The following is a 25024-nucleotide window of genomic DNA, read 5'->3' on the forward strand; positions in this document are numbered from 1 at the left end:
GGTGGTCAGAGACAACTGTTCCAAAAAAGGGCATTTGAGGCAGCTCATAAAAAACAGGGATTCACTCTGTTAGGTGAAAGAACTTTCTGGGCCCGGTTGAGGTGGGCAGACACTGGGCAAACATGGAGGTGGTACGGCCTGGAGCAAGCTCCCACCCGGGGACCGAGGAGACACTGCTGAGGGGAGCCCAGCATCCTGGAGCGGTGGCATCGCAGAGCACTGCTCTAGGGGGAATCACCTGGCAATGGTACTCTGAATGGTTTGGAGACAGACTGTGAAGACCAGAGGTGCAGAGATCACACGAGGAGGCCACAAATCAGGTTGCAGAAGTAGTCACTAGGGGCAACCCGGGGAAGAGCCCACCCCACGGAAGAGCCCACCCACAACCACCACTCTGAGTAGCGCCAGCTTTTCAAGTGCACCCCTGCCACCTGCGGAACAGCAGATGAGATGTAGGCTCAGCTCTTGTCCCAAACAAAGCTCTCAGGCCCCGGGCCCTTGGCTGTTGTCCTCGGACCAAGTACTTTCTTTTGGCCCTGCTTCTCCTACCTCATCATTGAACTCCAAACATACATTTACTTACAAAAATTTGTATTCATCCAGTACAAACGTTAGGCCACGTAGACCTCCTTTAACTTAACAGAACAAGGGGGTTAGAGAGTAATTTGTCCCTTATAAAAAGTGAATACTCACTTAACTAAAAGGAGTCTTCCAACACGAGGCTGTTCTGGGGAATGTGAAATGCAGTTAGATTTATGGCCCACTTGGCAAGGAACGCATGGATACTGTGACATGAGGTCCAAGGCCCTCTCCATGAGGGCACTGGATTTATTTAGTTTTCTTTTCCCTGGAGCCCCTAAATTTAAGCTCTGGGCTATATGCTGTCATTCCTCAAGAACAAATCCAAATTAGGAGATGTTTCTACCATGGGGCTTCGGTGGCACCCCTGGGGACCAGCCACCTTCAGGACATGGGACCAGCACATGTGCCCGAGGCACCAAGAGAGCAGGCAGTCCAGGGACAGGCTAGCAGCCTTTAAAGCTAAGGGCTGGGCTGCAGACAGTAGTAGCCTGGTGGCTTCCCTTCTGTTTTGCGAAAATGGTGAAAACGAGAGAAATTCTTTCCCCTTCACACCCTAGCTAGCCTCTGGGAGGGGAGACCATCTGGGGACAGCCTGGTGCCACACACATACCCACACTCGATCCCTGCGTTGGGTTTCTGCCCACCAACTAGTCAGCTGAACTGATGATAATGAGCCAAAGTTCTAGGTGTGGATGCCGTTACTGCTAATGTTGTGGTTCCAGTCAACAGCCATATTTAACCTGGGGCTTTAGGAGAGATGGTGATAGAACTCAGTACTTTCAAAGTTGAGCGTGCACCAGAGTCCCCTGCAGGGCTTGCTAAAGCCAAGGATTCGGGGGCCCAGACTACTACATAACTCAAAGCAAAAATGTGAGACCTCTCGATGAAAACTTAAGCCATGTCCAGGGCCCCTCTCAATGTGCCTTGGGGGACCACACAGGGCACACACTCATGAAGCCGGCCTTGGATGGTCCCTTCCCCAGGGTTCCTGATTCAGTAGGGCTCAGGTGGGGCTGAGAATATGCTTTTGTCACAAGTTCCCAGGTAATGTGGACATGCTGGACCTACGGCTACAGGTTGAGAATCACTGCCTTAACTCAAGGTCCTATGAGTGACCCTTAGTGCTGGGAAAAATCAAACTGTTTTGGCAGGTGGTGACCTCTTTTGGGGATGGGTGAGGAGAGGTTTCCAGCACCATTAAATCACACCAGATAGGTGACTACCCTCTCCAGACAGCAAAGGCCAGCTCTGTGATTCCTGGCCTATTGAGACAATTTTTTTCTCCTCAATTTCTTTGATCTCAGTGGCAACACTGACATCAAAATCTGGTGTAATCCCAAGACAGCTCTATTTGGGTTAGCTAGGCCCAGAGGAAATAGTTCTGCTTAAAATTTCCTGTTTTTAACAGTTCCAACCTAGCCAAACTGGTTTCTATCCATGCCTAGTACACTTGCTTCCAGGAGGTGGTGAATTGGCTATAGCAGCTGGCCAGCCGGCCTCTGGGAGGAAGGCAAAGGGGCACTCAGGGACCACGAATGGAAATAGAACATCTTGGGACTGAAGTCACAATGGCTGCAGGGCCAGGAAGCCAGCAGGCTGGCCCCGAGGGACCCCTGGGACAAGCTGGCCTCATGCCTTTGTGGTACTATTTGCTCCAGCACCTGCTTTTCCTCCTAGGGGATTCTGAAGGAACCTGGCCAGCTCACTGTCAGCTTGGAGCTGAGGCTGAAAACTGCAGGGCTGGAGGCGGACCTTCACCCTACGGGCCAGGGGTACGCGTCTATCACTCTCTGCTATCACATCCCTACTATGTGTCTGCCCTGTGCTAGGCACCAGGCAGGAAATCAGTCAGGACATCTGTAAAGAAGTGTCACTATGTACTCAATCCTGTCCTAGGGAGAATCAGGGATACTGAAAGGTGTAAGAGCAATCTTTTTTTTTTTTTTTTTTAATTTATTGAGAGAGACCGTGTGCACGCATGCACATGAGTGAGTGGGGGAGGGGCAGAGAAAGAGGACAGAGAGAATCCCAAGCAGGTTCCATGCTGGCAGCCCAGAGCCCAACAAGGGGCTCGATCCCACAAAGCATGAAATCATTCTGAGCTGAAATCAATAGTCAGACACTTAACTGACTGAGCCACCCAGGTGCCCTTAAAAGCAATCTTTTTGCTGAGGGAATCTACAGATGGGTGGGGAGGACAAAGATAAACCACCATAAGGTTTCACGACGATCCAGAAGAAATCTCCGGTGCTAAATAAAGAGGAGCCCACCAGTAGATGCTCAAGAAGCCCCCAAAGGGGTCTTTAAGTTGCCTTGGGTTCGGTCTCAGTTACTCGCTTCCCAGGACCCTTCAGGGTCTGACCCCCAGAAGAGAGAGGAGGGTCATCAGAATCAGAGGCAATCTGCTGAGGCGACGCATGCTCAGCGTGGGGAGCACAACAAGATTCTTTAATGCTAAAAATAGCCCCAGTAAACAGGCTTTGATGACGACTCCCCACAGCCAGGATATGCGCGGGCTGAGGTTTCGGAGCACTTTTTCCGGAGCACTGCTCATTTCCTTCAGGCAGCACCACCCATGTGGGGCGGGACCCCATGGGCAGCAGGAGCTGGGCATCTGGGGTGAGCGGGCAGGGTGGCAGGGCAGACATTCCTGACCAGGTCTCTGAGACCAGACTGTTACAAGGTACTGTCAGTCAGGATGCATTTTTATTCCACCAGGGTCATCTTCCCTCTTTATTTCCTACCCTGAAAAGTTCCAGGACTGCTCTGACCATTCTTAAAACCATGCTGATGTGATCTTCCCAGTTCACATGTGCTCGGCAGTCACCATTTAGTTATTATTACAGGGGCTTTCTTTTTCAATCCAATTCCTCCCCTCCAACTTTCCCAGGCCCATAGACCCACCACTGCCATCACCAGGTAGTGGGCCTGGGCTATCCTTACATCTTGGGCAGAAGGCATTGTGTTTTACCTGATCTTGCTGGCCTCCCAATGGGCCTTAAACATCCACCACGTGAGATTCATTCCTTTGTTCTTTACATAGCTTATTATCCTATCTTACGTCTTTGTAGTACCCTTCGTAAGACGCACAGGGCCGGGGTCACCAAATACCTTTTTACCAGACTTTTTTGGTTTAAGTTAAGGGAGTGATCTGAACAAGGTCAGTATCTCTAGAAGAGATTGTGTATTAGCTGCTTTTAGCCATTTACATCTCGGCATGAATCAGCTTCTCAGCTCCTCTCCAAACAGGACAGACAAAAGGCTCGAAGTAGAAGGTGAATGGGGCAAGACATGAATCAATCGATTCATTCATGCCAATGAATTGATAATAAACCTAACATTTCTCTTTTGAAACCTTGCTACATAATGACCTCTAGCAATCGTGTAAAATCAATTTGATTTCACCTTGTATGAGTGTGGGAAGCCAAAACTCAATTTTACGGTGGAAAGCCAATTTTGCATATTTGCTGCTGTTTGATGCCCCCCGAATGCAGGAGCAACCCTCATTTGGTCACGGTTTGCGGGGCTCATCTTGAAAGAGGATTTCAGACAATCAAGCGGTACTTCCACTGATGTTCCCGTCAGAGTGTGTTCTGTTCTCGGCCCAGCGTGGAAGCTAATATCATAAAGCTATTGTTTCAGTTTGTTTCCTGTGATATGGATCTCATTCAGCCGTCCCGACTCCCAGGCTGAATTTCTCAGCGCTGAGGTTTTCCTCTCCAACATTCCCACACAGAACAGCCTACTGTGAAAATCAAAGGGAAGCATGTTACTAAGTAAAGCAGAAACTTTTCTAAAGCAAAACCTGGTCTTTTTTAGCCTTTTGAACTCTGAGCTAGGCAACTGGCTATTTCCTATTTTAAAGTGAGCCAACACAAGTGCTCACCTTTGTTAAAAAGGCTTCAATAATGAATCTGTGGTTTGTTTTGACTTGGAAAACCCTGGCTGTTCAGCGTTTTGATAGGCGTTGCTGGAAGGTGGGTATAAGAGGACAGTAAGAGTTTCTGCCGGGTCTCCGTCTATGCGATTTCTCCAGAAGCCTATACTTAGTCTAAATCCATTTGCTTCTTCGTAATGACTTTTATTTCTAAGCTGTAACTCGTGAAGAACCTCCTATGTGGCAGCAGAGAGGATAGGGCTTTTCTATCCACTTAGATCAATCCTCAGATAGCACTGCAAAAGAACTCCTGTCATCCCACTCGTACAGATGAGAAAGAAAAGTTCAAAGGCAGTGAAGAGATTCTCACAAACTTGTAAAGAAGGCTCCAGGGTGGGTCTGTGTGCCCACAAGTCCCATTCTCCTTTTTACTGTATGGCCTGTTTTGAAAAAGCAAAATGTGATTTAAAAAAAAATCCTGTCTCACATGCAATGCCTGAAGATGATTTCAACAACTGGTCTAAAGAATGTGCAGCTGGAGCCTGGAAGAGAAGGCAGAGAAAGGGGATGTTGAAAAGCCATCCACTGCCTCCTCCCCATCGTGGGTAATGCGTGTTTTATGAGAACTGCTCTGTCAAGGACAGCAGGACCCGACGGCCAAATGTAGACACTTCTTATCGTTTTCCGTCATTTCTTTCCTCAGGACGGAGAGGACCAGAGCTGACGTGCTGAGGGCTCTGGTCTGTCTGGGGCCAAGACCAGCCAGAGGGCAGGCAGTTTGTGTCCACAACTTGCAACAGCTCCTGAGCGGGATGTGTGCGGTCTCGCCGTGGTCCCGTCTCCCAGGGGGTGGCTGGCACACGGAGGCTCATGCCAGCACACAGGCAGGCAGATGTGCTCAGGGGACCCAGCCTCTGGTTCACGGCTTTCACCAAGCCAACCTCTGAACCACTGAGAAGAATGATTGTATGTGGGGGAGCATGGAAATCAAAGCTGTCTATCAGAAGAAAGAACAGAAACAACTCACTGAATGTGTGAGGGCCATCGCTGCACCCCCTGCTCAGGGCTGGCCCCCAGGTGCTTCTGCTCAACCTTGGTTCTCCCACCAAGAAAGAACCTGTCCCCCACACCTAGCCCTCATCAACATCTTTGCCTGACCAGGTCTGCACAATGCTCCTGCCCTCCCATGTCTGCCCTTCTCACAAAGACAGACTCCAAAGGACTCGCATAGCAGGTGCAGATTCACCAAGTGCTAAGCGTGTGGCTCTGAGCAACCGTTTTTGTACCTCACTTCTTCTCATCATTCTACAAGTTCTATGATGTTCTACAAGTCCAAATTCAATCAGAGAGCTGTCCCAGGATGAATACAGTATTCCTTTCGGGGTCTCTGGTGGTGGTGGGACGGGGCTTGCGGTGGAAGGAAGCAATAATTTACCCAAAGAAATTAATGTCTAAGAGTAGGATTTCAAGCATCATAACAGGGAAGTTGAGGAGATGCTTCTGGGTGTGGAGGAAGCGTCTGTCTGGTCATTAAATCCTCCAGTGCAGACTCTTTGTGTGTGTAAAGATGATTCCAATGGTACCAGACACTGCCCTCACCTGTCCAGAAAGAGAAGCCTCTTTAAAAGAGAGAGGTACACACGTGCCCTCTGATGGTGTGTCCCGGCCACTGTCCCCTCTCTCACTAGCATCTGTGACAAAACTGCCATTCCTTGGCATTGTTTCTTTGTAAGTATTTATAGAGCATGTCTTTGCCCTTGGTTCTCCCCCCTCCTGTCTACTCTTTTTGGAGACTCTTTAGATTTGCAGGACAGGGTTAGCCCTCCGACCCTTGGACCCACTGAGCTGTCATCCTATTTTCTGAAGGTCTTTCTTTCCCCATATCCTTCCTGTGCTTCAGGCCCAGAATAGCACATGCTGGTCTGGCCTCCCTGCCTCGCGCTGGATTCCCTCTGCTCTGGGTTTCCTTCCCAGAATAGCCACTTCATAACAGGATGGCAGAGTCAACCAGCTCCCAGGCACCAGGCTCACTCAGGAAAACTGAAAGCCAGCCACAAAAGAACCTTCCCCTGCCCGCCTCCCTGCCGCTCACCGGCTGGGACGCTGCCCACCCGTGGCGCCTCAGCCGCCGTGTGGGGAAAGGTGCTACCTGCTGCCCAGTTTCCTCACGAAACTGACAGACCGGATGGGACTGTCACATAGGATCTGAAACTGGAAAACTAATTCCCCAGGCCGCTTCTTTCTGGCCAGGGCTAACAGGAAAAGGTTTCTCTGAAGATTGTGAATTCGGAGGGGAAAAAAAAAAAAGATTGTGAACTGGAGACTCACGGTGATAGCAGGGAGGGTGAGTGAGCTCTGGGGAGGCTGTTATCCACCCAGGACTCCATGCTGGGAATGAGTGTGGCTGGCTCAGGGGCCTCACACACAGCTCACCTCCTCTCATTCCCACAGACACCCTGTGTGGTAGGCATTTTACAGGCGAGGAAACCAAGAGTGGAGACACCACACAATCGGTATGGTGTACGGGCTGGTAGGAGAGAAAAGACTGCACAGGCACACCAGCTGCCCTTCTGGAGAAGGTAGCTGGAAGATAAGCGCAGAAATGCTTCCTAAAGACGCGCTCAGCACGTCAGGAGTGTGGGTCTGATGGCTGGATGGCCGGGCACCTGGGAAGCTGGTGAAAGCCACTCCTGATGCCCCAGACCTTTCTCTCCTCCTCAGCTTCCGGGTGCCCATGTGCTTCCTTGGTCCTGTCCCTGCTCTTCACCCCATGGCGGTATTCACTGTAAAGGTCACTGCTGGACAGGAGGTGTTCAACACCAAGAAAGGAAGCACCAGTGATGGTGTCTGTGTGGGCGGGGTTCCTGCAGAGGAAGACCTTCCCAGGAGCCTCCTGACCCCGGCACGACATAGCCTGCTGCGTGTAAGCACACGCTGGTAAGGACAGCAGCCGTACCAGCCTGGGGAGACTGCCAGCCTCACCTGAGGACAGGAGCTTGTGTGTGCGCAGGAAGCTGATGGCCAGCCGCATGATGGAGGCTTTGTCCAGGTGGGAGCTCACGCTGTGAGGCAGGGGCAGCTCGTGGGCCAGCTCGTAGAAGACCTCCGTCTCCTTGCTCCGTCGGCACCGGGCAGCATCCCGGGACTTCTCCTTCCTCCTCTCCGAGCTGCTCCTAAATTGAGAGAGAAGGGGTTAGATCCTGATATGTCACAGTCATCCTATCACGCCTCTGGTCAAGACATCCCCAGGGCCACAAACCATGGGGCAGCCAGACTCTTCCCCTGAACGGATGTGGGTCCATACCTGTCGTCCAAGCACACACAGCCTCAGCTGTACATTATCAGCTCTATTTTCGTGTGTGTGTGTTTGTGCATGTGTGTGTGCCTCTAACCGCCTCCCTCCTCTTGTGCACCTACAGTGTCCAGACTGGGGGCTTCACATGCAGGGGCTTGGAGCAAAGACTTGCCAATTAATCAACTGGCAATGACTGGGACTGGTCCCACATTATCTGGGGACTGAGGTGAGTGCCCGGGAATGGTGGGGGCAGAGTGAGGAAGCCGTGGCCACTGGCCCAGAGGGCTGTGTCAAAGGATCTGGAGAACAAGACGAAAAACCACTTCAAGGCCCTCTTTCTGGATAAAATGCACTTTGAAAAAATTAAGCCCGGGACTGGACCTTAGATCCCATTTTGTATCAAAGAGTGATTTCCTCAGTAAACATTGAAAATGCCATGAGAGCCCAAGAAGAAACAGTCGGCCAGACATCTGTCAGGCTGGTGTCCCAAAGTGCATGCCTGGCAAGGGTTAAAAAGGATTATGCACAAACACTCCTCCTCTCTCATCCTGCCAGCATAGGTTAGCAGCCTGTCTCACACTCACTTTCCTCTTCTTTGCAGGACAGAAGGAAAGATGACACACAGTCAAACCTGCCTCTTTCAGGAAATCCTAAAGAAATCCTGTATCTTACAAAGCCTATGTTAGGTCCTAATGTGGGCAAGTTCAAAAGCCAGCCTGCCTGGGTTGAAATTCTAATTTCTCCATGTGCCAGCTCTGTACACTTAAATTATTTAAACCGCTCAGAGTCCTTTTTCTCATCTGCAAAATGGGGCTAATAGAACTTATCCCACCAAGTTACTGTGAGGATTGGATATGATAATGTATGTGAAACCTTTACAACAGGCTTATCACAACTATAAGCAATCAACGTTAGCTTATATTAATAACAAATCTGAAAAAAAAAAGATCCTGAGAGTAAAAATGTTACACAAGAGTATACAGTTCAACCTATTTTCATAGAAAGGTAGGTATTATACATAATACTTCTTATACATTACATAGGAAAAAATCTAGAAATATAACAAAAATAACTATTATTCTTTTTGTAAAAAAAAAAAAACTTTTAATGTTTATTTATTTTTGAGAGAGAGAAAGAGAGAGACAGAATGTAAGCAGGGGAGGGGCAGAGAGACAGGGAGACACAGAATCCAAAGCAGGCTCCAGGCTCTAAGCTGTCAGCCCAGAGCCTAATGTTGGGCTCAAACTCCAAACTGTGTGATCATGACCTGAGCTGAAATTGGACGCTTAACCGACTGAGCCACCCAGGCGCCCCCCCAAAATAACTATTATTCTTACAGTTATAACATATATAGTGCTTACTATATTCCAGGAGCGGTTTTAAGCACTCCTACATTAGCTTCTTGAATTCTCACAATTGTCCTTAAAAATAGTACTGCTGTTGTGTTTAATTTATAGATGAGGAAACACATCCAGAGAGGTGAAGTAATTCACCTGCAGTCCTTGGGCAGGTTAAGTGCAGAAGTGGCTTTGTGCCAGGCTTTTATCCATCAGTGAAGTTAGTGGAGGGATTATTATTTTTTAGTACTTATCTGTATTTTCTTACGTTTCTATAAATAACCTGTACTGCTCGTTTAGTAAACAAGTTTTTAAAAAACTTCTTCTATTTATGTATTTTTTAAAGTGTTTTTTTTTTTTTTTTTTTTTTTTTTTTTTTTTTTTAATGTTTGTTTTTGTGAGAGTGCTCCAGCAGGGCAGGGGCAGAGGGATGGATACAGAGAATCCAAAGCGGGCTCCACACTGACAGCAGTGAGCCCCAGGCGGAGCTCGAACTCACCAACTGAGGGATCATGCCCTGAGCCGAAGTCACATGCTCGATCGACTGAGCCACCCAGGGGCCCCCAAAATTCTTTCATTTTTAAATAAACTGCCCAATGTAGTTAATAGATCTCAAGGCCTCATCCGACCAGCTCCACCTTGCTCCCTCTGTCCTCCCATCTGAGACTTGCAGAGCCAGCCACGGCTTCTCCTTCTGTTTGGTTTTGCAGACTATTATCTGGACAGAAGATTGGTATCTGGGGATTCACAGAATGTTGACGTGTCTCTCCAACCCCTCCAGATTTGGGGCGGAGGCACTGTTTGGCTTCATAAGATGCTTCATTTTTAAAAAACAGAGAATCCAGCTCCCTGGATGGATTAAGCATCACATACTCAGACTACGGGAAGAATGTCCAACAGCTGTTGATAGGCAGGGAGAAACTTCAGAAAAAGTGTGAAATGGGTTAGTTATTTCCTGTCCCCTCTCCCTATTCTGTTTCCTTTACCAAACTCCTGTTTCCTCCGCTCCCCCTGCATCCATTCTCTGAATCCTCACTCCATACCCTACCATCTGCACCCTCTCAGAACCTCAGGACCGGCTTGCTCCTGTATAAGAGTTTTAACAGCAGACTGTGTATGAGTCCCTTCCACTTATATTTTAGTCCTGACCTCTGACTGTGGAGCAAAAGCAGTTGTTCAAGGCTTGCCAACATTTCAACATAGGGAAGGAGATTGGGAGGGGACAGGACACTAAAACTGGACACATCACACCTGTCTGTCATGAGAGCCGGCAAGGGAATGCTAGTGTCTTCAAGATGCTGGATTCCACTCTCTAGCACCAACCCGTGGCTCCCCAACAAAAGCATCATCAGCACATGATCAGTATTAAGGCTTCTAGAGAAGCAATCCTGGGCAGAACAGATTGCCAGCACTGGCTGTGACATTAATGCCAACACCTGCATGCACAAAGCTTCCCTTTGCTACCGCCCCTTTCTTAGAATGCAATAGACAAGGCAGAGAGGAAGAGCCAGAGGTAAGGAAAAAAAAAAAAAGATAGGCTGGAGTCGATGCTCTGTCTGGCAATGGCATTCATGACTTGGGTCCTACCATGTTCCCTCAACCATGAAAATGTTTATTCACACCCCCTTTTGTGCCTCAAAACTGCACCAAGAACTTTACATATATGACCTTATTATAATTCTAATGACAATATGGTAGGTACTGTGGGCACAGTTTATACATGTGGAAACAAAGGCTCTGACATGATGTATAACTTGCCCAAGGTCACAAAGTAAATGCCTGCTTAAGCCCTTGGAAAGCATGAAGTCAGTTGAGCAGACACTTAAAAGTCCTAAGACACACTGATGTTCTGTGTCTAATTCTGTCTTTACAAACTGCATGTGAGATGGGCAAGACAGGCATAACTCTTGCCCCCATTTCACAGATCTGGAAACTGAGGCCCGACCAGGCTAAGTTACTTACCTAGGACAATCAAGCTAATCAGTGGCAGAACTAGAGCTAGAACCCATCTCTTCCTAGGCCAATACTCTGTCCACTGCTTAATGGCAGGAGATAGTGGCTCTAGCAAGAAATAAAGAAACCGCAACATCTTAACATTTAGAAAAAGAAAGACGGAGAATCTCAGGCAGCCTCTTTTAAAAGTCATGAGCTACATGTTAGCTACCTTGTTTTTACAGTTGCACTCTGGGGCTAGTATAACTTTAATTAGATTATCTAGTTAACCTTGACACAGCCCAGGGATATCTGTTTAATGCTGACTCTTAGAAGAACAAAAATGTGTAACGCTGCTCTCATTTAATTAGCAACACTGAAGAAGAAGCATAATTAATGATAAGTGTGAAGGTAAGACCTCCCTAATAGACGCATCCACAGCCTACTTCAATTTGCCACAGGTTGAACCTCTTAGCAAATGGAAAAAGGGGCTGGAAGTTAGGAGGGCTGGTGTTTTGTTTGTTTGTATTTGTTTTATTATTAATTTTTGTAAATGTTTATTTATTTTTGAGAGACAGAGATGGGTGGGGGTGGGGGTGCGCAGAGAGAGACAGAGACACAGAATTCAAAGCAGGCTCCAGACTCTGAGCTGTCAGCACAGAGCCCAACGCGGGGCTTGAACTCACAAACTGGGAGATCATGACCTGAGCCGAAGTTGGACGTTTAACCAACTGAGCCACCCAGGTGCCCCAACTGGTGTTTTAATATACTGGCCACAAGACTATCTGATTCAGATGAAGAAATACATTCTCGGTGCCTTGATAGCCTCATCTGAAAAACGGGAGAGGTCTCATGTCTTATTTATTTGTCAGGATCAAAGGTGAGTGTACAAGGGCTGGAAGCGCTAGAAAGCTTCTCCACAAACGAAAACCATCAGGACATCAGGCTAATCTGAGTGTCAGTCACAGAGTTTGGCCATAACAGCTGCTCTTCATCACCAAATCCACACTGTCCCAGGGCTGGAGGCATAACTGGGGGTCAAGCTGATCTTGACCAGTTCACGTTATGTTGCTGAACCTTCTTAGGGCAAGGAGGCTTCATGTACTAAAATACTTGGCATTTTGTTTTCTCTCCCTAGATAGGTGCTAGAATTACCTGCAATATAGACCAGCATTTTTTTTGTTTGTTTTTAATGACAATTCTTGACATGGCATGTTAGAATTCTCTGCTTTCTCATCAAAAGATAGTTAAATAAGTTTTCCAAATCATCCGAAAAGACTCAAATTTATTTCTTACTCCCAATTGTTCTTTCTACGAAGTGCCCACTCCTGTCTTTCTTGGTGGCCCTCCTGCAACCACAGGGTGGTCCTACAGAGTATTTGGTATCCAGAACGCACAACATAAACATGGCCCTGGTTAACTCTGTCCTCCTGCAGACCCAGAAGCATTTACTGAACTCCACGCTGGACCTCATGAAACTGCAGAGTGGGTAAGGTGCTCATTCCTTGTTTGCATGGAGCATGCAGTCCACATGCAGTCTCGTTAGGAGCCAACAGCTTGAAACACCTCCGTGAACCACAGGCAGTAAACAGCATAAGCGGTTAAGATAAGGAACCAGCTAGGATGAGCAAGTCACAGAAAACTACTCAGGGAGGCAGGACTTCAGCAGATCCTAGAAGGATACATAATACCATCCTTACATGGCTTGAGGGTCAGAAACTGCTTCTGCCCCCTCCCCCCCATATATGTGCTATCTCATTTGATTCTCGAAACAACCCTGAGGGATAGGAACTATTATCCCCACTTAATAGATGAAGAAGCAGAGATTTAGAGAGATTAAGTAACTTGATAAAAGACATTGTCTCCAAGGGAGTTCTTCTGGGTCCAAGATCAAAGATTTCCCCACTGGCAGTGGGGAAACTGCTGTTTATTGCACAGCTTTGACATGCTGTGTTAGATACTTTCCCACAAAGTGGATGTCCACAGACACTGCAGGGAAAAGAGGTGGGTTAAAATTTGAAAAGGACACAGTGACATAAAGATTCTCTGTCCTTAAGTGAGTACCCACTCATTTGGGAAAAAGACCTGAAACCTCAGAAGGAGGATTAAGGGCACTATCTGTGTTCCTATTGGGTGTGAGAAGAAGGCAGGAGTCAGTGTGGTGGCCCTTCGTGGGATGCAGCCTCCATCACTGTGGGGGTGGGGTGTGGAGGGGGGACTGCTGCCTCCATCACTATGGGGTGGAGTGTGGAGGGGGACTGCTGGAGGGGACCCGCTGGAGGCTGTGGGATGCAGCCTGCAGATACATTTCTTTCCACGCTGCAGGGGAGGAACACGTTTCTATCATTTTTTTTTTTTTTGACATGTTAATACCTACAAGTTTATACTTACTCTCTCCAAGGTGGAAACTCACATTCTGAAACATTTGATCCTGATCAAGGGAAGCAACCATGTAAGGACCAGGCAGCTAGTCAGAAAAGAAAACAAAACTGATGTAAAGCTTCAGTGGGTATATGCCACAACTCAGCCAGGAAAGACCTCTGTGTCCAGAGCTTTGCTCTCCAAAATGTCTCAACTTCTGGGTCATTGGTCCAAGCTTGGCTTAAGTCAATAATAGAACCATTATCAGCTCTTGGTCAAGACGATCCTGGTTGCTGACTTCCAGCTGAATACAGCTTGGTGTGGGGCCCCCAAGATGTCCCCACATGGCACCAGTAAGGCTGGATGCTTAATTAGCTATCTTCTTCTGACCTTCAGGACTCCGTGCCTAATGTCTGTGGGCCACCAGGGGACCAAAACACTATGCCTGTTACCCTATAAGCAGGATGGATTTCAGCAGGTAGAGAGAGAGAGAGAGACTGAAGTTAATTAAGCCAGCTTGCATCAGTCTATTGGTTGGTGGTGAAATTCTTTGTTTTAAAAATGTTTATTTTTGAGAGGAGGGGAAGGGGGGGGAGAGAGAGAGACAGAGAGAGAGAGAGAGAGAGAGAGAGAGACAGAGAGAGAGAGAGAGAGAGAGAGAATCCCAAGCAGGCTCCACGCTGAGCATGGAGCATGATGCAGGGCTCAGTCCCACAACGCCAGGATCACCATCTGAGCCTAAATCAAGAGTTGGACACTCAACCAACTGAGCCACTACGTGCCCCGTTGGCGGCAAAATTCTAAGCTGTGCCAATTTGCAGGAGGTTGTGAACAGATGAAAGTCAAATGCCGTTGGGAGGGCTCTCGTGACCCTTCCGTAAGGCTGTGTGGCCGCTGCACAAGGGCCGCCTGAAAGGGACAAAGAACAACAGCTTCAGGTCCCAGAGATCAGGACGAACCCCACACCCAGGGGTCGATAGCTGCACGGATGAAATCAGAGCAGAGCCAAAGCAAGTACTTCTCAATCTTGGCTGCTCACTTGAGTCACCAGAGGAGCCTTAAAGACTGATGCCTGGGTCCCCTCCCCCAGAGTCTGACTTAATAGACTGACTTAATGGTGTGGAGTCGGGGTATCAGGGATTTTAAAGCTTCCCGTGTGATTCTCATGTGCGCCCAGGCCTGGGAACCACTGTTGCAAAGCAGCCAGCTTAAAATAAAAAGGTTTGTGTTTTGGTTTTGGTTTTTGTGGAAGGAAAAGGAAATTGATATTTATTGCGCACTGGGGCAAGGTGCATTTCATGGACAACTCATCTGATCCTTGGTTAAACTATGGGGCGATACTGGTCCTGGTTTTTGCAGAGCAGTGATTCTCAACTTTGGCCTCCAGCAGAATCACCCCGAGGGCTCACTAAACCACAAGCTTCTACACCTCCGATCACATGTCTTCAGAGGCCTGAAACCCACGTCTATTTCTGAAATTAACCACTGCTCTAAGTATTTGGGGTGGCCATTTAGAATGAATTTCAGAGCCACAAAAGAAAAGCAGTTGTAACACTTCACAGAACATATTTCATTTTAAATCCTAAACAATATCATCCTGTTTGCCCGCCTCCTTTAGTCACCAGATTTGGCTGTGGATGGATGTTGGTTGTTTGAAAGAATGAAATGTGCCCTCAGAGATAAGGCCTTGCCACAATTGAAGTTAAAAGAATAGTCTTTAGCTCTACAGACAATTCTAAAGGAGTGGCAAAAATGTGCAGAAGAGGGTGGTATTCTCATGGCCAATTTTCTGGTGTATTCGGATGTTTGTCCAAAGGGAGCAGAAATTAGTATATGAATCTATAACAGAGGGGAGTAAAGGCATCAATGTTAATCAGTCAAAATAGAAGAAATTAAACTTGCAAACTCAGGAGGAACTGGGCATATCAGACAGACCTCCACAAGGGGGGGGGGGGTGGGGAACCACATTAATATAGCTTCACTATGCACACCTCTGGTGAGAGGCATGGGCTCTGCCCGAAAAGAGACCAAGCCTCACTGGGAGAGAAGACTAATACTATAGATTTGTATATCGAAAGTCCTAAAACAGGGAATACCAAGAAGAGGTGAGGGCTAGAGTGGCTAAAACAGGAGTGGATGCTCCCACTCATCTCTTCCCTGAAGGATGAATCCTGGAGAGTGTCTCATACCTCAGCCTCCCAACCTCCCCTCCACTGGGGCCGAGCCCCTGACTCCCTGACCCACGTTGATGGTCTGTGTCCCTGGAGAGCGGGCCTGGACTGCATTCAGAGCTGACAGTAATGTCTGGGGCCCACCCAACATGGCCCTCTAATGGTCAATTCTGCTTAGGGCCCACTGGAGATGCTTATCTCATGGGCTTCTGGGCTCCAGGCAGCCTGGGAGAAGAGCAGCAGACCCAATTACCAAGCAGCCCCATAGGTATAGCCCATGTGGGGCTCCAGATGACCCAGCGCCTTATATAATCTGAGGACGTGTGCAGTCCCCAGCCCAGCTGGGAAAAGCCAGGCAGGCAGAGGAGTACCAGTGGTGAACTGTTGCCGTGCTTAGCTTCTCCGAGCCCAAGCCTTAGCGGGGTTTTCCTTATTCGACATATTATGAGCAACACCACTTTGTACCAATCACTACAGTTTGTAAAGCGCTTTATGAGCTAGTCTGTAAATCTCACCCAGTAGGATAGAAAGAGCAGAAACCATCATCCCCATTTGAGAGATGAGGCAACTTGAAGTTCAGAAGGGTAGTATCAATGTGCAGAGCTGGAACAGGAGCCCTGAGCTCCGAGTTTTCCAAGGACACATGAACAGAGAGCCCCCTGCCAACCAGCACTAGACATGTCACACAACTGCAACAGACCTTCGTTATTCATTGCCATTCTATAACCTAGCTTATCTTAAATCATTTCCTTTTTAAAAAATGCTTTGGTGAGGATAAGGGTAATACACATTTAGTGTAGGCAACTTTAAAAGCACAGAAAGGTATAAACAAAACAAATTGAGATTTCATTGGATTTATGGCTTCTTAATGGTTTATCACATTTTAAAGAATTCTTTAAAGATACTCATAACAGTCAGTCATATTGTGTGGGTATATCACAATGCACTATGCTATTGTTGAGTTATGGTTTCTAATTTCTAGGTGTTATAAACACCACTAAGGTGACTGTGCATCAGGTGTTGCTTTCTAATTTATTTTTTATGATAAACGAGGACACGTATCAGCTGGCTGTCAGCTCCCCACAGCTGCCTCGCAGTGACTCCCCTGTGCAAGTTGAGGACTGACAACATTAGCATTTCCAGGGCCACGATGGCTGCTATTGAAGGCAGGGTCTCGGGACAGGTGCCGCAGAGGGAGGTATCAGGGGCAGGAAGGTAGGAAGCACACACCCTCTCAGCCACTTTCCCTGCCCAGTCTCATAGGCTTCCTTTCTCTCTCTTGCCATATCCATGTTAACACAACTGAAGAGAGATGGCCAACTGAGTTGGAATTGGAGATCCCAGTTCTGTAAAGGCAGCCACTCTTGTTGGTCAGGAGGACCTCCTTCTCCATTGTAGAAGTATCTTTCCATCTACTCTGATCTCACCACAACCAATGTGTGGACAGAGAAGGCTCCGTGGCATCTGTACCCATGAGAAGGGGAGGAAAGCGAGTAGCCGCAAGGGGCATCAGCCTGGCTCTCCATGGGGCTCTCTGGTCTCTGATGCCTGCTACTGCCTGAGCCTACACTGTGCAGACTCTAGCCGAGGGACTAATCAACCTCAGTGAGCTGAGATACTGTGGCTGCTGGTGCTACAGCATGAGATACTTGCTGTTGTAAAGGTCTCTCATCATACTGCCTCTGATTTAATCCTGAAACAATCCTATCAGGGAGGTATGGTGTCATCCCCATTTTACACAGAAAGAAATAGGTTGCAAGGATGTTAAGTGACATGCCTGGTATCACCCAGTGATGGAGCCAGCACTCAAACCTGTCATTAAAAAAAAAATTTTTGTAAAGTTTACTTATTTTTGAGAGACAGAGCACAAGTGGGGGAGGGGCAGAGAGAGGAGGAGACACAGAATCCGAAGCAGGCTCCAGGCTCTGAGCTGTCAGCACAGAGTCTGACGTGGGGCTCGAACTCACAAGCCATAAGATCATGACCTGAACTGAAGTTGGATGCTTAACCGACTGAGCCACCCAGGCGCCCTTCAAACCTGTCATTTAATCATAAATCCTATTTCTCTTCATTGCATTGCCACCTTCTGGGAAGTGTTCATAAGCAGATCCCTCTTGCAGGTTCAAATGGGTTAGCTGAGCTGGGTGTATTGGGGGTGAAGCCTTCCCTGTAAGGATACTTTATTAGATGAATTCTCGATCTGGGAAGGGATGTCCCCAAAAGAGACACCCTGGCCACCCTCTTGCCCTAGGTCAGCCCCTTTTAAGCCAGGCCCAGTGAGATACGTTTTCTCTGCTTAGAGATGTCTGTGTTTAAAAAAAAAAAAAAAAAAAAAAAAAAAAGTCCTTACTTTGCTAGCAGACTTTGCAGACACCACAGGTAAAGTGTTTCATTCTAATTTTTTCCTATTAAAAAACTTTTATTGATGTCTAATTGACCTAAGTTACATTTGTTTCAAGTACACAACAGAATGATTCACTATCTGCACACACTGCAAAGTGATCACCACAATACGTTTGGTCCCCACACTATTTTCCTCGGGGCCACTTCCCTAGGCTTGAGACTATCTGTCCGCACTCAAGGGTCTTTCTCTAAAGCTTCTATCTGCCAGCAGCCCTTCTTCCCCTGGGTCCCATGGGCTTCCAACCGCATGATCTGGTGGTTTGGCTCAAGCCATTCTGCATGTGCAGCCATCCTGATCCTATACCGCTGCGTGCAGCTAAGAAAACTGAAGAAATGACACAGCAGAAAGACAAAGGAAAAAGTGCCTGAGATGAGATGTGAACGGATTCCCACGCATGAAGCATGCACTTTCTCTGGAGGGAGTCGGGAACAGCTTACCGTCAGTGACCCCAGCCTCTACAAACCAGCTCCTGGCCTTCCCTGTCCCACATCCCACCTGATACACATGCCCTTCATCCACCTGGCCTGCCTAAGTGACACCCATCTCTCGGGACCTCCCGCAGCCCATGTTCTCCGGGAAGGCCTCACCTCTGCAGACTTCTGCACATCCCGCATCAGAGATTCTGCACTACATGATCCAGCCCTGGTATTTATTCTCTTCTTATATCACTTCTGTAGTCTTTGTCTCTCCCTCTAGACCACATATTCCCCAGGGAAAGGACCCATCACCTGTTCTTTTGGTGTCCTCTAAAGCATAAATAGTACAAAGTGGTACAAATTGGAGACACTGGATAAAAAGCACTTGAATGATTTCTGTTCTGTGAATTCCTCAAAGTCTCTCACCGTTCTAGGTCTTTTGTAAGAATTCTAATCCAGTTCTCAATCAGAATAAAAGGTTTCCATCCAGGAAGAGCCATAGACAGAGAGATTGTGTGTGTGTGTGTGCGTGTGTGTGTGTAGGGGCGCGCGCACGTTTCCAACTCCTTCAATGAAACCTGGGGTCTGAACTAGTACTGCTGACAGCTGCCTGTGGGGTCCCACGCACCAGCACTTCTCAAACTTGACTGCGCACACAAGTCACCCCAGGATCTTGTTACAGTTTCTGACTCAGTAAGTAGGTCTGGGCTGGGGCCTGTGAGTCTGCATTTCTAACAACGTTCCAGACGATGCTGATTCCACTGACCACACCCAGGGACACAACGGAGATGTCGATGTTGACAGGGTCAATGTTACCCTTGATGCCATCCTTATCCAAAGCCACCTAAAGTCTAACAAGTCAGATCTCTCTTCTGCCAGGAAGAATCTCCCTCTCTTTTTATATTTTCTTACAGGATATTTCACTGGGCTCCACTTGGATGTCCCCGCTCTCCTTTGAGTACCCCCTCCCTCCATCATCTCATCCCCTTTTATTTCTTAAAACTCCTTCCCTCGGGGCCAGTCCAAGCCCTACCTCCCGCAGACGCTTCCCGGCCACCCTCGCTCCCTTCTCCAAGGCGCTTCCTGCCTACATTACTCACTGGCCCTCATGAGAGGCCTCCCTGTCTTGCTGGCTTTTCTAAGCCAGAGCCCTGCTGCTAGAGCTGGACTGTAAGTACCTTGGTGCTTTTGCACGGAGAAGGGGCGCAGACACAACATTTACTTCTGTGCATCCTTCACGGGACCTTGGCCCAGGGCAGACACACTGGGTAAATATTTGCTAATTGACTCTAAGGACAATTCAAGCATGCCCTTTACTCTTCTCCTTTCCCTCTCAGGGCCGAAAGCAAAAGTGATCACAGCCGCCTTGGCCTCCAGCCCCAGCCCCGGGGCCTTGCCTCTCCCAGGAGCTGCAGCTGGGCCAGCTTAGATTTCGTGTAGTGCTCCGCAGCTCCTCTTCCCTTCAGTGAAGAGTTAAAGCACCGGGAAGGCTGCTTCCCACTTGGAAACCTCCATTTCCTCATGCAGCTTGAACAAGAGAACATCTATGGACGGAGGCTGAGCGAGCCAACTGCACAGGGAGTGAACTCACTCTGAATGGGGCTGTTCTAACGCCAGCCAAGTCAAGCCATTAAGATGCCAGCCCCAAGGCGCAGCCCCCAGCCTCACCTCTAGATATCCCCTCAGCTCTCTGGCACAAAGGATGAATGGTGAGCACAGAGCCTAGTGAAAGCAAGCTCTTTCATGAGCAGGGAAGCGGGGCTGGGTGCTGCAGAGTGGGTGCAAAAGTAGAACTCCTCCTCTCTCCCACTCCCCCTCTTCACCACGCTGAACCAAATTAACCCCCGACGTACATGGAGTTGCCCAAACCACTGCTCCTCAAAAAGGCAACCGAGGGGAGGGGGTGAGTAATAACATTAGAGAAAATATGTGCAGTGCCAAAAATAATCACCGTGTCATGAGAAAACAGAACTGGGCCGCCTCTGGGGCCAGCGCTGGGCATAGGCAGGAAGGAGGGGGCAAAAATTCCCCTGGCAGTGTCGTCAGGCATTCTGGGTGAAAAAATTTAAAAAGCTATAACTGGAGTAGACAGTTGTCAGAAAGAACGCTCTTCTTGAAAAGAATATGATTTTAAAGGTCTGTTCTCTCCTAATTCAGACACTTTAATTTCAAAGAAAATAACATTTGTTTAGTCTTTGAATCGGGACTGACGCTTGATCATATGCTAATAGTGAAATATCCCAGGATCTGCCTTACTAATCCCAATTTGACGCCAGAAATTCTGGTGCCTGGTATTTAAAGTATTTCAAAACAGAAATAGAAAGCGGGGGGGGGGGGGGGGGTGGCGCACAGACAGAATCTCTTACTTTCTCCCCCCATCCCATAACACCCTCTCTTCTCCCTATTTAAAAAAAGAAGAACATGGGGAACCTGGGTGGCTCAGTCAGTTGAACGTCCGACTTCGGCTCAGGTCATGATCTCACGGTTCGTGGATTTGAGCCCTGTGTCGGGCTCTGTGCTGACAGCTCAGAGCCTGGAGCCTGCTTCAGATTCTGTGTCTCCTTCTCCTTCTGCCCCTCCCCCACTCACGCTCGCTCACGCGCGCGCATGCGCGCGCTCTCTCTCTCTCTCTCTAAGATAAACATTAAAAAAATTTTTTTTAATACAAAAAAAAAAAAAAAGAAGAAGAATGCAAGCAAAGATAAAGGAAAAAGAAAAGGAGAGAGAAAGGAACCCAAAGAAAACCTCGGGGACCCTTTCTGTCCTGGGCTTCAATCCTATTTTCAGACTGTTACACAGTTGCATGTCCAGAGCTGTGGGATCTGATTCATGGCCAAATGCTAGTCCTTGCTTTCTTCCAATTCTGCCTGCCATACTACAATGAGAAGGGAGATGTTCATGCACATTATAGAAGCTACGTTCCATTCCTTTGTAGAGAAGTCATCAAAAGCCACGGGAAATGCCAAAGTCTTCCCCCAAGTTACTATCATGCTCTCAAATGATAATATTGAGCAATTTGGGAAATGGGGTTTTCTCCCCGGCAACAGCTTTTCCTCTCCACTCACTCAGCAAGTATTTATGAACCCCTCTTCATGTGCTCAGAATGGGAGCAGTAGAATGAAGCCTAGAATGACCACTCCCTGGCCTCAGGGAGTTTGCAGAGAAGTGCAGGGTCAAGTCCTGAAGGGCTGGCCTGGCAATCAGCCACTGTGATGCCAGGCGCCAGGAAAAAAGTCTGCAAGGCTGAATAATACAGGGAAAGCTGGCTTCTGGAAGAGGGCTGCTGGAGCAGGGGGTACAGGGAGGCAATCGGTGGGCAGGAGGGATGACAAGGACAAAGATACTGCTGAAGAAATGTGGGGGCGGGGTGGCTGGGAGTCAGGAGACAGGCTGGAGCAGGTACCAGGCTGGAGAAGTCAGAGTGGGGAGATGCATTCATTCCACAAACACCACTGAGTATCCACAAGGTGCCAAGCACAGAGGAGGGCTTTCAACAACAAAACGACAGGGAAATAAAGTCTGATGATCAGATACCTGCCTACCCCACTGACTGGTAGTGTCTGAGGTGCCAGGTGGTGGGCAGGGCAGAACCCAACCTGGATCCCTCTTCTGCTGGATGTGCTTTTGCCACGCTGGACAGCAAGTATGAGAACCCCTCTTGGAAGTAATGCCAGGGGAAATGAGTCCCTTTATTAGGAGCTCTAAATATGGCAGCAAATTGTGGGCCACCACGGACTGGAGCCTTGGCTCAGCCCACAGAGACCTCAGCAAGGCATGCTTGCTAAACAGTAACTCATAAACGCTACCCATGGGACGAAAAACAAACTTCACTGAGGGTGCGCGCCTCTTCTGGCTCCAGTGGTGCTTTGTTTATTTTCAAAGACATCAGCCCCCATCTTCTGGCTGTTTCCCCTTGCTTCCTGATTGAGAAGAATACAATTCCAATCAGACCTCAGGGGAAGGAACAGCTCTCCAGTCCACTCCCCTTGCCCCCAGACCATTTCAGCATGTCACTGCCCTGTTTAAAAATGAGAGTGGTTCCCTACTGCCCTCCTGATGAAGCCCAAGCTCTAGACGTCCCTTGGGGTCACCTAGCCATGACCTTGCCTTCTCGTCTTTATTCCTGGAAGCCAGCAGCACCCTACCTGCTCCAGCCAGACCACGTTCCATACCGCCCCCCCATCACTGAGCACCCCTAACTGCCACCCAGTTATTTTTTTCCACCTGAAATGTGATCTTTACTCTCCTATATTCCAAACCCTATACTTTCAGAACCACCTCTTCCATGGAGATTTTTCTGATCACTCTACCCAGCCCACCCTGATCCCCCACCCCTGTCCTGAACACATGGAGAGCTGATCAATACTTACCTGTAAGGTAGCATCACCTTATTGTTCCTTATCTCATGGGCCTTCTCTGACGGCACAGGCAAATGTCCAAGTTCTTATGTACACACAGCCTGGCACTATACCTTACCCTCAAAATAAGAGTTTCATCTCTTTCAGATGGCAAGCTGGAGTGAAGGCCAAAGCAGCCAAGACCGCCCCCCACCCACCCCCCCAGTTATAGGATCAGGACTGCAGATTTCTAATGCTTTGGTGCTTTCTGAGTAGAAAGGGAGTTAATAAAGAGGAACGATGGTGACTGTCTTCCTCACTAGGTTACCTAACATCCGATGACTCCTCACTGTCCCAGGAAACAGGTCCCCATACCCTGTCTTCATACTGAAGGTGCTGGCTGTGCCTGCTGCTCTCATCACAGGGGGTGTTCAGTGAGCCAAATGCCACTCAGCTTTCACTGACAATGCGCAAGCCTGGACAGAGGTGCCCCCCCCCCCGCACCAGATGAGACCGGGGAGGTTTCTGTCTCAGATCCCAGTTCCTTGGCACAACAGAACAATTTGCTGCCCAATACCACCCATCACCCAAAGCTTTCACGTCACATGTATAGATGCCCTTCTTGGAATCAGATTTTAAACAAAGAAGATGCCAGGGGTTGGCCAGGGTTCCACCCCTTTAGTGATGTAACTTGAGAAAATGGGCCAAGCCATCCCCCCGCCCCAAAAAAGCTTCTAAAGACAAAAATCCTAAGAGACAAAAACCAAACAAATTTAAAACCCAATGAATACCCTGGAGGTCAGCAAGAAGGGTTCAAGAATGACCCACACTTTGGAATAAACATCCTCCATTAGCCCAAATGTCAGTGTTTAAAAATCTAGTCCCCAAACCTCAATCCCACCCCCTCAACACACACACCAGACCAGGAGGGGGTTAATAGAACCCAGCTGCTCCCCTTATCTGGCTAACCTGCTAATGGCAAATCTCTGCTACTGATATTTTATCAGTGATTTCTGCAGATCACTTTTATTAGAGATAATGTCATTTTTACTTCATTATCCAGCCCAGCAGTCAAAGAGAAAACAAGTTGCTATTTTTTTCTGTGAAACACCAGTTCTGTCCATTAATGCTGACAGGTGACAGCAAACTGAAACTCTTTGGCCACAATTTTGGGCAAAAGACTGGGCAGTTAACCCTCTGTTTCCTGGGTGGAGCGGAGCACCCTGGAAGCCTCTTCCATCATGGCTACAGAGCCAAGCATGGTTTCTATGTTTCTGATGCCCATTACCCCGAATGCTCAAGAAGGGCCCATTGGTTTTGCCTCAGCCATCCTGCACGCTCAGTCCCAACTCGGCAGATAAAAATGATTGTATGACATCGGGGCAGGCGAGTGCAGCAGCACTGTTAATTCTACTTTGTGGAAAGCGATAATTAACATATGAGTCAGCAGCAGAGAAAGACTTTAAGCCCAGGGAAGAAACAGCCCCAGAGTCCCTGAGGCCTCAGAGGCCGGACAGTGTTCGATTAAATGATTTAGAAGATTAGCCCTAGTATAGGGAGACCTGATTGGAGGGTGGTTGTGTAACCCCCAGTGGCTCTTTGGAGTGGCTCTCAGCTATGCCTGGAATACTCCCCACCAGGCCGCCAGCGTGTGGAAGGAAAAGGCCCATTCTTCCGGAATCAACTAAGAAATGTTCTTTTCTGTCCTACTGCTTACTTGTTTCTCCTAATTATTTTTTAAAATGCCAGATGCAGCTTTGAGTGACTTCTGATTGACTTACAGACTGGGACAAACCCATTTGTCCTATACCCACTGCGGTGGGCCACACCCCACAACTCTGTAGCACCTGGAAGAAAGTTCTAAAGCAGCCAGAGGTCTACAAAGCCACTATTTATTTGGCTAAAAGGGCAAGTACTCCTTTGCAGTTTAGCATTTTTGATAGAAGTGTGGCTCTCTGGAATTTAAATCCCATCTGGCATTTATGTTTGGCGAGCTTTTAGCTTTCATTAACTGAACATTTACCGAGTGTCCGCCCTGTGCCAGGCACTGGGGATACAGAAGGAAAGACAGGGCTCTGCCCTCAACCAGCTGACAGTCTAGTGAGGGAGACAAATAAACAAACCACGGCCAGGTGGACCCCCTGGGCTTTGGGGCTCAGACACCCCCTCTGTGACCCAGCAAGAGTCCCTCAGGTTTTTCTAAACCTCAGTGTCCTACAAAACAGTTACTCTAAAAGTGCTGGCCTCCTTGAGCTTTTGTGCGGAGTAACACATGTACATGTAGCCTCGATCCATGTCTGTGGCACACCGTG

The 25024-nt window shown here is 48.2% G+C and overlaps 1 protein-coding gene across 2 annotated transcripts in view; it reads right to left on the reverse strand.

The window, feature by feature from the left end:
• Positions 1-25024, reverse strand: part of EPAS1 (endothelial PAS domain protein 1) — an 84562-nt gene that overhangs the window by 28740 nt on the left and 30798 nt on the right. For both annotated transcript variants that reach the window (XM_086701162.1, XM_086701163.1), the window contains exon 2: positions 7442-7632. In XM_086701162.1, the coding sequence (XP_086557288.1) occupies positions 7442-7632 (191 nt within the window). The remainder of the gene's footprint in view (positions 1-7441; positions 7633-25024) is intronic.

This window comes from Puma concolor, chromosome A3, assembly GCF_028749965.1.
Source record: "Puma concolor isolate L17-30 chromosome A3, mPumCon1.1.hap2, whole genome shotgun sequence".
NCBI classification, from domain to species: domain Eukaryota; kingdom Metazoa; phylum Chordata; class Mammalia; order Carnivora; family Felidae; genus Puma; species Puma concolor.